The sequence below is a fragment of the Harpia harpyja genome, chromosome 1 (genome assembly GCF_026419915.1).
Source record: "Harpia harpyja isolate bHarHar1 chromosome 1, bHarHar1 primary haplotype, whole genome shotgun sequence".
Lineage (NCBI taxonomy): Eukaryota > Metazoa > Chordata > Aves > Accipitriformes > Accipitridae > Harpia > Harpia harpyja.
In genome coordinates, this window is record NC_068940.1 from 44,299,391 (window position 1) to 44,311,591 (window position 12,201).

General features: G+C 56.9%; 1 protein-coding gene across 1 annotated transcript; it reads right to left on the reverse strand.

Moving 5' to 3' along the window:
• Nucleotides 1-852: 852 nt before the first annotated feature.
• E2F1 (E2F transcription factor 1) lies at nt 853-4,382 on the reverse strand. Its single transcript, XM_052790146.1, has 7 exons — nt 4,188-4,382; nt 3,456-3,546; nt 2,626-2,845; nt 2,096-2,248; nt 1,826-1,940; nt 1,507-1,711; nt 853-1,267 (listed from the first exon to the last, which is right to left on the reverse strand). Exons 1-7 carry the CDS (start codon nt 4,380-4,382, stop codon nt 1,017-1,019), a joined length of 1,230 nt encoding a protein of 409 aa, XP_052646106.1. The 3' UTR covers nt 853-1,016.
• Between the last annotated feature and the right edge of the window lie 7,819 nt (nt 4,383-12,201).

Genomic DNA, 12,201 nt, shown 5'->3' on the forward strand with positions numbered 1-12,201 from the left:
AGAGAAACACAAGCTTGTTAAAAGGCAGTAAAAGTGAAAGTGCGTCTCCAGCCTGGCCCCGGGGGGCCCTGGGACCCCCCTCTCTTCCCCTCTGCCTCTCCCAGCCCCAGTGGGCCAGAGAGGGGGAGACAGAGCCGAAAGGCTGAACGGCTGCATGGGGAGGGGAAGAAAAGCCTGGAGACAGCATTGGGTCCTCGCCCGCAGAGATGCACACCCCCCCAGGACACCCCTTTGTCCCCCCAAAGGGACACGCACATGGTCCCAGGGCTGCCAGCCCCAGCCCCAGCCCCCCTCCCGCAGCCACCTGCCACCACGGTGGCCTTGCCAGCAGCCCTGTTTTGGCCGCGAGCAAAGCTGGGATGTGCCAGTGAGCCCCCAGTGGGGCCCTCCATGTCCCCCCCGCACCAGCACCGTCCCCCTGCTCCCTCCCGCCCCCCGTGTCCCGGGAGAGCTCCTACACGCCATAAATAATAAATAAATACCCCACGCTCAGCCAGGCTGTGGGCAGCCCCCCATGCAGGGGGACAGCTCCAACCCAGTGCCCCCCCGCATCTCCACCACCCCCTTCCCAGCACAACAAAACCTCTCGGCACCCCCACTCTGCTGCATGGCCCCCCCCCAACCCCCTTGGGAAATTAAACGCTGTCCCCAGGGGACAATAATAAATTAATCAAATCTATACACAGGACTGCTTAAAGCTCTGTAACGGGCAGCCAGGGGAGGGGGGCAGCGGCTCTGCCCTGGGCAGCCCCCCCGTGATCAGGGCCCTGTGGGGAGTCTCCCAAGATGGGATCCCCACCCGGGCATCCCCCTTACAGGGCTGGAGCTGGGAACGCCACCGGCCCCTGCCAGTCTTGGAGGGGCAAGAAGAAAATATTGCAAAAAGGGACAGGGAGAGGAGCTGCAGGTGCTGCAGCTGGAAGGGCTGCCTGCCCTGCACGCCCTGCCTGTGAGGGCAGGAGCCCGGGGGTGCCCCCCCAACCTGGCAACTCCCCTGTGAACACCTGGGCAGAGCCTCAGAAGTCCAAGGGCGTGAAGTCCCCAAAGTCGCAGTCGAAGAGCTCGCTGATGCCCTCACCCTCCTCCAGGCCAAAGTGGTAGTCCTGCGCCTGCGGCGGCGACAGGTTGATGAACTCGTCTGCCAAGAAGCCCGAAAAGTCCTCCCTGCTCTGCTCCAGGAGGGCGTCCATGGAGGCCAGTGGCGACAGGCTCACCTCCTCTACCGGGCACTTGCTGGGCAGTGCGCTCGTCCCTGGCAGCAGTGTTTCTGTGAGGATGGGAAGCAGCTGTAAATCCCACAATACTTGCCAAAAAAACCCAAAAAAGCAGGTTTTGGCTATGCAGGCGAACCTGCCTTCCTGCCTTGCTGAGGTGCCCAAGCATCACCCCAGCTCCTTGCTTGTGCTGACAGCAGAGGGGCTCACAGCTGCAAACACAGCAAGAACCCCTGGCCAGAGCCACCCTGCCATCACGCCAGCACTCCTGTCCCCAGCCCCAGCCGCCCACCTTGCTCTCCGGGCAGCAGCGGCATGTTCACATCCTGGGCAGGATGCAGGAGCGGGGAAGCTCTGGCCTGCGAATGGCTGGGAGATGACTCCTCTGCGGGGGCTTTGAAGGGGCTCTTGACGGGGCTACAGACCCCCGAGCTGTCCTCGGGGCAGAGGAAGACGTCGATGGGGCCCTGAGTGCTTCGCACGGAGACCTGGAAAGCCTGGTATAAGGGGAGAGGAGTGAGATAAGGAGGTGCAAGGATGCCTGGGGAGCCTGGGCTGGGCTTTGCTGAGGGCTGTGCAGACATGAGGAGCAGAGGGTGGCCCCAGCTTACCTCCGCTGGGTCCGAGACCTGCAACTGGGTCTCCGGGGGGGCTTTGATAACCATCACCATTTGCTCTGAGGGGTCCACAATGCTGCGGAGATCCTGGCAGGTAACGTAGGCTGCGGTGTGGCGGGTCAAGGAGCAGACACAGGGATGCTTTCACGCAGCAGCGGGGCAGGCAGCAAAACGCCCTGACTTGCAATGCTGCTGGGTGCACCTCGGGGCTCAACTGCTCCCCCCCCCCAGCCGGCCCCATCCCGGCCCTGCACCAAAGGATATTGCTGGTTGGCAGGGTCCTCAGTGAGCAGGCGCAGCTGCACCGTGCACGTCTGGATGAGGTCGTCCAGCTGCCGCTCGGCTGCCTGCAGCTCCCGCAGCTCCTTCTCCAGCAGCCGGTGCCGGCCGGGGGCCCCCACGGTGGCCTGGTTGCCCCTGAGGAGCACCGCAGCCATCAGAAGCCTAACGCCACAGCTCCCTCTGCCCCACACTGTGACTGCCCCCACCCGGACCAGGCTAAATCCCACCCCATACCCAGGGAATCAGCCCAGGGAGCCTGAGGGAAACTCACAGACAACACAGGAATACCAATGCTGCTTGGGAGCCACCTGCAATTGAGCACAGCCTTCGCCCAGGGCTGTGGACCATGTGAAGGGGGACCCCACTCGAACCCAGAGCAGATGCTCCAGTGACACCACTCTACGCTTCTCCATCCCAGCAAGACCCTGCTCCACTCCAAGCCTGGCCCAGGCAGCTCCCCCATCCCAGCGGACAGCCAGGCACAGCCCCACAAGCCCAGCCCAGGGACGTACAGCCACTGGATGTTGTTCTTGGACTTCTTGGTGATGAGCTGGATGCCCTCCAGGACATTGGTGATGTCGTAGATGCGCCTCTTCTGCACCTTCAGGACCTCGGCCGCCCAGTTGAGGTCCACCACGCCATCAGGTGACTGGCTCAGCAGCTCCAGGAAGCGCTTGGTGGTGAGGTTCAGCGAGGTTTCATAGCGGGACTTCTCCCCAGGAGACTTTGCCCCTGCCAGCCGCCGAGGACAAGTGTGATTTAGCCACAAGAGAAACCCAGTGCTGGAGCTGAGAAGTCCCAAAACATCCCCCCACGCTCACAGATGGCTCGCGGACCAAGACCAGCACCCTGAAACCCATCTGGTTTCTCAGGGCAATGGGGTGTGCTCTTCACATCCTCCATGGGAAGGATGCTGCAGGACCTGGCACGGGCTCTGACACCTGTGCTCAGCCGTGACCGCAAGCTCAGTTGTGACACCAAGGTGCCAGGCAAGGGTCAGGGGGGAGATAATGGAGGGTCCACCTGGGCCTGCACTGACACCATGCCGGTGGCTACAGCTCCATCCCACAGGGAGGGATGGAGCCAGTGTGGTGCCCAGCAGACAGGCAGGACAACCATGCCACCAGCCCAGGGGGACAGCAGCACGGGCTGGAAAGAGTGGCCAAAACCAGCCTGGTCCCAGAAACACCCTCTCCAAACTGACACAAAGGGACGGGGAGAAGCTGCCAGGGACAAGCCCAGAGTTGCAGCCCAGCCTGTGGGCAGCAGAGTGGGGCTCCCGGACACCCAGCTCTGGGCTGGGCTGGTTTGGGGTGGGGAGTTGGGGGAGCACAGCCAGTACCTTTAGCAGGGTTTCTGGCCTTGCCCCGGCCCACCGGCAGGCTCTCCGCTATGTACTGGTGATCCGTCTCCAAGTTCAGCTTCCTCTTCACCTGCAAGGGATGGGGCTCATCAGAGGGATGGCCACCGCCACAGCCCCCCACAGTGCTCATGACAAGAGTGCAGCCGCGATAGACCCCCAAGGGATCCCCCCTCCGCCAGGGGCATAGCACCACAGGGTATGGAAGCTCCTGCTCCTGACAGGAACGGGTTGACGGGAGCCGCACCCCGGCTGCCACGCATGCCAGCGGGAATGGGGGGCTGGCCCAGCTGCGAGGGGCCCCACCACACTGCAGGGAGCACCCCAAAGCAGGTGTGGGCCTCAGGAGGGGAAGGCAAAGCACGGCCCAACTCCCGGGCATCTGGTTTCTGGAGCCGCAGCTGGGGAAGAACCGTGCTCGGCAGGTGTGCTGTGTGGCACGGTATGGCGTGGCACGGCTGGTATAGCATGGCACAGCTGGGCACAGAGCATGGCACGATACAGAGCACGGCATAGCACAGGGTAGCAGCGTATAGCAGGGCACGGCATGGCACAGCCCCGCCCGGCATATAGCCCGGCCCGAGGAGGCCCAGTATTGCACGGCTCGACACATAGCGCGGCCCGGTATACATCACGGCCTCGCCGGAGCCCGCAGGGTCCTGGGCTCCCCCGCCCCCGCGCCGCCCCCTCCCCGTCCCGGCCCCCCGGGGTTACCGGCGGGCGGCCCAGCGCTGGCCGTCTCGGCGCGGCGCCGGGGCGGGCGGGCTGCGGCGTGGCAAAGAGCAGGACGTCGGCGTCGGGGTGGCCGCTGCCCGCGGGTTCTTCGGCGGCGGAGACGATGAGGAGGTGCGGGGAGGCGCTGCCCAGCAGCGCCGCCAGCCCCGCCGCGCCGCCCGCCGCCGCCGCCATGGCTCACATGGCCGCCGGGGCGGCGGGCGGCGCGGCGGGCAGGGCGCGGGCAGGGGCGCGGCCCATGCCGGGCGCGGGGCCGCTCCGCTCGGTTCGGCTCCGCGCCCGCCGCCGTATTGTTCGGCGCGCCGGCCCCGCGCGCCTTTGCGCGCCAAATCCTTTTTGCCGCGAAAGCGGCGCGAGCCTCCCCACCGCCCGCCCATTGGCTGCGCCCGGCGCCGGGCGCCGCGGCGGGTAAAGGGGGGGGAAGCGGGGACGCCGTCCTATTGGTCACCGCCGCCGAAGCGACGGGCGGTGCCGCTCGCTTATTGGTGACGGACGGCGGCGCCGGACCCGCTGACAGGCGGCCAATCGGCGGCGCCGGGCCGAGGCAGGGGCCAATAGGGGGGCGGCTCGGGGACGCGCCGCGTGGGTGCGGGGGACGGCGGCGGAGGCGGGGGGGGACGGCGGCGACCGCCGCTGTCCCCGTCCCCCCCCCGCCACCCCGCCGCCCCCGGGATCCCCCTTCCGAATCATCCCTAGCGACGTGCACGGAGGAGTCCCGGGCCCGGGCTCCGGTTCTTACCCCGTCGAGGTGACGGGTTTCCGGCTACGGGTGCAGTTGTTCTGTGGATGGCGGGGGGGGTACTGGCACCCACACCCACGAGCAAAGTTCATATCGCCCTCCCCCGCGGAGTCTGCCCACCCCTGGGGCCCGGATGAGACACCGGTGGAGAAAAGGCGGGGGATTTGGGGCTCTGGGGGGTGTCCCAGGCTGCCCCCCGACGTCCCCCTTCCCCGGGGGGGATGACAGTAACTCCAGCCTTGCCCGGGCTGGTAGCATCCCCTCGCCGCAGGGGCAGCCCCGCAGCAATGCTTGTCAAGGAGCTGGTGGGCGTCACGGGGTGCTCAGCCTTGCTGGGGTGCAGCCTTAGTCTGCTGTACTGTGGGGGCAACGTTCTCCGGGGGATGTTGGGACTCTTGTACCGTGTTTGTAAGACTGGTGGAGGGAAGAAGGGATGAGTTCAGGATTGTGCCATCTCCCTCGTTGCAAAGCTGCCCCGAGACTGTGGATGAGGCCATCGGGCAAGTCGTGAGGCTTTGGGCTCTGATACTGCTCGAGGGGTCCAGCTCGCACGGAAAGATGGGGATGCTGCAATCCGCTCTGTCTGTTTGCTGGATGATTCGCGGCATTTTGTGTTTACAAACACCGAACAGCTGTGGATCTCAGCAGCTTCTTCAGCACTAGTTGATAACGCCTTGCAGGGCAGCACGGAGAAAAAGCTCTGCTGGAAGCAAAATCCGCACTTGACCGTGCCGGCAGCAGGACTGTGCAGCCAGGGTGGAGGCAGGGGCAGAGGGGACGGCAGCCAGAGCTGGGAGTGGTCCCGCCACACCGGGAGAGATGATAGTCCACTCACGAGACACGGGCACAGGCGGCTCCCGCCATCAGCATCTCCCACGTGCAGGATGCTGATAACCTTCCTACTGCATGAGAAAGCATAATTAAAAAGGAAAAAAAAAAAAAAATCCTTCCATTACCCCCCCCCCCCAACATTTAAAGACTAGGCCTTTCCCAGGGCCCAGAGATGTTGAAGGTCATGGGCAAAGCCTGGAGTGTGAGTCTCCACCAGGCACCCAAAACCCCTCTGAGCCTATCCTAGGGTTTAACCCCTCCATGCCCCCTATGATCTGCCCCATGCATCCCCGGGGGACCCCGTGGTTGAGCACAGTGGCCTGCAGCCCCTTGCCGCCGCCGGGCAGGGCTGTGGGCCAGCACTGGCTCCTGGCCTGGTGCTGCTGCCAACCCCGACCTGCCTGGGATGCAGCAGACGGTGTTTTTTCCACCAGTGCGTGGGATGCAGGAGGCATTTGCAGTGATGAGTTAAATCCTTTGCTGCGGAGCAGATCCTGACACGCAGTGCCCCTGCGCTGGCCTAACAGGTTCCAGGCTTTAAAGGATTTTATGCTGGATACTTTGGCAGTGGCTGCAATTCCCCTGCAGGACAGCCAGCACGGAGCAGTGCCATGATTTCCCTGGATTCCTACATCTTTAAATACGCCAGTAACATACTGCATGTCCGTGACCGATCATACCACCTCTCCGTGCCTCATTTCTTCATCAGCAAAGAGCAAATAGAAATGCTGCCTTGCTTAAGGGAAATTAATACAGTTAATTAACGCTTAGCCCTTCTAATATTCAAGGGCCTGCTCTCCGGAGCCCTTGCACTGCAATATCATCATTACTGTGAAGCATAAGCAACAGTTAGACCAGATGTTTGCACACAGTTAATGTTTCTTCCATCTGGGGAGGGGAGAAAAAGGCAATCCCAACAGCCGGGCGGGAGCAAATGGTTGGCAGTGCTCTCCCTGTCCCTGGGGAGCCTCGGCCAGGCACTTCCTGGGGTGACGCAGGGTTTGGGACACAGCTGCTGCACCAGCTGCTCTCGCTCTGCTCACAAAGGCTGGTTTCCACCCCCCACCCCCCTCCCCAATTCATGCCAGAGCTTATTCGGGGGGAGCAGGCTGTGCTTTGCCCCCCTTTCCCCTGAGCTGCCACACTGCCTGGCTGCACTGCAACTTCTCCAAGGCTTTTAGTGCTGGCAGCGCTGAAAAAGGGCAGTTGCAAAGACAAATGAAAGGCAAATGTTGGTGGGAGAAGGAAGGGCAGGGGCTTTTCTTGCATGCATATGAGGGAAAGCAGATGAACCCCGTCTCCTGCACAGCTGCAGCCTCCTCCCAGTCTCACCAGCCCTGCTAAGGAGTGGAGACGTGCTCCCAAGATTAGCTGTCTGGTGGGTGCTGCACAAAGATAAAGTCCTGTCTCCATGGCCGCACTTGGTCATGAGAGGATCAGGAAGGCTATTCATACACTTTGTACCCCAGCTGGATTTACCCCGCAGCAGTCACCGAGTTCAGGTGGGTCTTGGCTGCCTTGCCCATCGGGACAGGCTCAGGCCAAGGGGTGTCTGCTGGTCCCTGTGCTGAAGGAAAAGCACAGACCGGGGCTGCAGATGGAGCTGAGCTGGTATCTACGCTGCAAAATCATCTCCTGGCAGTGGGACCAGACAGGAGGAGAGCTGGCAGGATGCAAACCTGCATCCCTGTGCTCAGTTAACCTTAGCACGTAGGTGTCCCAGAAGCACATTTAGTGTCCTTGTCATCTGTAGCGAGGTCCTACTTTCAGCAGTTCCCATATGGACTGCGCTGAGCTGTTGCACTGGAATGACTGCGTTCCGTGAAGGGAAGCGCGACTTCCCCCAGGGTCTCCTGCCAATGCTTCTGCCCCCAGCGCTTTGGTTCAGATGACGGCGAGCTGACAGCGTGGCACACTCTTGCTGCAAGAGGACCTGCGGAGGGGACAGGCAGCTGGGGAAAGCCCAGAGCCCCCACAGTCCTGCCATCCTGACCTTACTGTCCTCCACCTGTCACCTTAACCATTGCCTTCTTTCTACAGGAACCGAAGTGATTTTCTGATAGCGCAAATAAAATAACTAAAGCTTGCTTGCGGCACAAGGGAGACCATCACTGCTTTGGGTGTCTTCTCTCAGATCCCGGTCCCAAAAGCTAGGAACTGCCTGTTCCCTTGCATCTTGTTACAGAAGACTACACCAGCAGCTCTTCTCCCAAGACATCAATCAGGTCAGCTACTTTCTTGGATGCTGGGCACAACAGATTCAGCAGTGTTATTTTGTTCTCTCGTATGATGGCATTTGTTATTAGAGCTCACAAAGTAGAAGCAACAGGGGCATGGAGCCCACTCACCCCCTGCTCTGCTCTTCACAGCCAAACAGGGCAATCTTGTTCCAGCCTCCGTAAGACAGAGCAGTACAAACGCCAGCTTCCCCCGCCAGTTGCTAAAAGCCACTCTGTTCGACAAGGCTCTTCGACCTCCTTCACTCAAGGCCTGCAGAGGAATGGAGAGGCTCAAGTGTTTCTCTCCTTGCACAGTGGCATGTTGTGCAAATAGCCTGGGAGTCATCAAGCAGTACATTTGGGAATAAGCCCCTTGATGTTGCCTTCCGTGCTTTAGCCTTTACCTAGACTTAGTAACTAGCTAGTACAAGTTCACTTCCCAGCAGGTTCAGAGCACGGTCAATGGCAGTGTGAACCCAAAAGGCACATAAAGTGTCAGAGCAAAACCTGTAGCTCGCTCAGAGCTTCACTTAGAACGGAAGAAGAGCTCAGGTACAGTACGATGTTTTGAGAGGGGGAAAAAAAAACACTTTACGATAGGGCTGACATCAGTTTGGAGGTGTTAATTTGGCTTCTCATGGGCCCGGGCTGGACACTCCAGTATTACAGCAGCTACAAGGCAGGAGGTTTTGTCTTACAGCTACTCAGCACTCCCCTCGCAGAGGGACCTTCTTCTGCTTGGGATCAGGACCTCCCTTACCTGCCTGTGCCGTAGGGAGCTCTTCACACAGGGACTGCTTTATCTCTACTACCACAGCTGTTACCTCTATAGCATATTCTCTGTAGCTCTGAGCTTGGAAGAGACAGCAAAATCATCTATATACATCCTTATTTTGTCTTAACTATTTGTGTATGTCCTTATTTTGTTCAGCTAACCAGCAAAGCAGGTTCGGACTTGTGTCCAGTGCCACGTACCTATGCCCTGCTCTGGCAGATGGTCCTGCCGCAAGCTGTCTGCCCTAAAGAGGAGTATTTGGGCAAGGACCAGGCACACAGGCTGAAGCCAGGACTCCACATCTGAGTGGGGCAGTCACCAACAGAGCGTCCTCCAGCTGACTTCTCTTTGAACACTTGCATGCTCTCTGCAACCACTCGCACACATTCCTGGCGGACTGCAAGGCACCAAGGAGCAGTCTGCCCTGTAACCATGCCACCCCAGGAATACCCAATGGGACAGACGGACTCTTTGCTAGCTGCAATGCAAGAGCCGGTCACACTCCGTCCCATTTACACTGTATTTGAGTGTCTCCAGTCTGTACATGCTACGAACCTCCCGGTGTAGCCCCAATTTGAGTCACTTGGTCTGAAGACACAGCACGCTAAGCGATCCAAACAGCTATGGCATAGGAAAGTTCATGCTTAAAAAAAAAAAAAGGTAACAGCCACCCCAATCTGCCTTTGCAGCTAGGATCCTTACCCGAGCAGGCCAGTGTTGCAGTGCTTAAATCTGATGGTGTGGTCAAGGCAGCACTGGCTATTGCCTCCAAGCTGGTAACAGGAGGGCACAACCAATGCCAACAATGCACTCCGTGCATGACTTCTCTACATATAGGGCTAGTAACGTGCAGTAATTAAGCATTACTTCATATATTTTAGCTTAATAATGATGACAGTAGAAAAAGACAAAAAATTAGGTTTTATTATTATAGAAAGCACAGTATTATAATATTCAAAGAGTGATTATACAGAAATAATCTGCAAATGAGTTTAGCAGAAAGTCTTGGATTGATGTACTACACTGACTGCACAAGGAGTCACCACTACCCCCCTTTTCACACATTTTAAAAATCAAAAATGGACACATTCCTACAAGCATTCTGATCAGCATAATTACAAGTTACCTGAGTTTATGTTCTTAACTTTATTCTACGCTGTCAGAAAACCAGGGCCTGGATTACACAGCAATTATGAACACAAAATATATACCAAAACCAGAGGTAATAATATTGTATTATAGAGCATTTAATTTTGTTTTTCCCCCTCCTCACTACCAGTCTCATAAGGAAATGAGACAGATGAAAATTCCTCTAAGTGAAGAAAAAAAGTTACCTCCTCCAACAATCTGGTATGAACACACAGGTTGAAAATTCAAGATTAGCACCCCTAAAATATTAACAGTGGCAGACAGACATTAAGCTGGATAGCATTACGCCTTATTTTCTCTCCACCCTTATCTGCTGATTTCAAAACCAGCCTCAGAAAACCAAATACGTTCTGCTCAGGTTGGCATAATCCAGGAAGACAAACACAACCTGAGAAATAGGAAACAGCATGTGGCTTGGGGTACTATCTGAAGGTCATATTTGTGCTGACACACTGAAAAGGAATTTGAGTCACAGCAGTTTCTCCTGTGTACGGGTATCTGCATGGGGTTCTGGTTACTCCACTACCACCAGCCATCCATGACAGCTCCCAGCTGGCTGCAGAGCTTGGCATGCACAGGGGACCCTTCGCAGTCACAGGGGGTCTGCGCAGACACCGGTTTTGGTCTACTTCAGCAGTCAGAGATCATCCCTGCACTTCTGCTCCTCACCCAGCTTGGTTTAAAGCAGCGCTTGAACTACGTATGCTACCAGGGCAAGAAAGTCTCGCAACACCAATATCAAAGCTCTTTTGCAGCCTGTCCCTCCTGGCCCAGTGGTCCAGAGCAGGGGTGGTTATTGCCCAGACACATCGATGGTGACCAGGACAAAGCATGCCATCACGCTGCGAACACAGGTTCACATCTTACAGCAGCAGCAACCTCCATAAGCACTTCTCTGTGGCACTAATTGGACAAGCACAGGTTTTTCTCTCAGAAATATCCTCCCCTTAACTGGAAGGATCAAACACAGTACAGAAAACCTTAGCTAAACCAAATGTCATGCACCCATTTAATTTTCACCTTTGTTAAATAATGTAATTGTCCCGGAAATGGTTCTTCAGCAATCCTGATGGGCAGCGCTAGCATACAAGCCGGCCTCCAAAGAGAAGTGAAGCACAGTGGGTATGCTATGGCAGCATGCAGCGGCAGTAAATAACCCTGAGCTTGCTTTGTTCCTTCATAAAATAAATGACTAATAGCTCACTATAGCCAGTCTACTGTTCAAGGCTTGCTGAAAACTTCTGATCAGTTTGATTAATTAACCTTTAAAACTGCCTCTAAAAGAGGCTTAAAAACTGAAGGAGAAGCGTAATTTTAAAACGAACACTTCAATTTCATCCGGTAATCCTAATTTTTGACAAACTGAGCTAAGCATTGAGATGCTCTGCTCCTTTTTAGAGGCACTCAGCAACTCACAGCCAGGTGTCGAGGAAGAAATAACAAGGGAAAATAAAGTCGATGTAGACAAACCAACCCACGTTCATCTTAAAATTCAAAACCGAGCAGGGCTGGGGGCACTTCTTTGTGATTCTTAAGCATTTGGCCGATTCGCAGGTGGCTTCCCAACTGCCTCTATTTCTTCTGGTTTTAATGCTAATAAAAAAGGAACACAAACAGGGGACACAATTCCCCACACAATGCAATGGGGGAGGGCAGGGAGTGTAACTTATGTATCCGAAAAGTCTGACTCAGACAAATTACTTCTAGTTCACTTCCTTACTACACGCCCGCATTGTTCCAACACCTTGGTAGCATAAGGGGTTCATCCCCAGCTATCTGGTCACAGAAACAGCAATGCAGACTAATGCCATTAAAGAACTGTTCCAATTACTTCCCCCGGGGAAAGAAGTGACTTGCAGCTTAACATCCTGCCCCAACGCAGCAGGAAAACCAACCGTCTGCAAACACCCGGCTAATGGCTGCTGCTATAGGGGACCTGCTCCTGGGATGAGCTGCAGTTTGTCTTCCAGGGACAGCAGCTGGGTCCTGGATCAGAAGTACAGATGGTTGGAGGCTTGGGCACAATTTGCTTTGAAAGTGAAGTTGGTGATAGATTCCCAAGAGAAAAAGGGCATTTTGAACCAAGTATGACTGATGGCCGCTGCTGCCAGGTTGATACTAGAAACTTGCTATTGGCTTGTTTTTGCCATCTAGAGAGGACAGAGATACTACGGTAGTGTAAAAAGGACAGGACAGGTCACTTGTCCTTCACGTGGCCAGAGAAGCACTGCACAAGCAGCCACATGGTTGCAGTGGTAGAACTAGTAGGAGTAGAAAGTA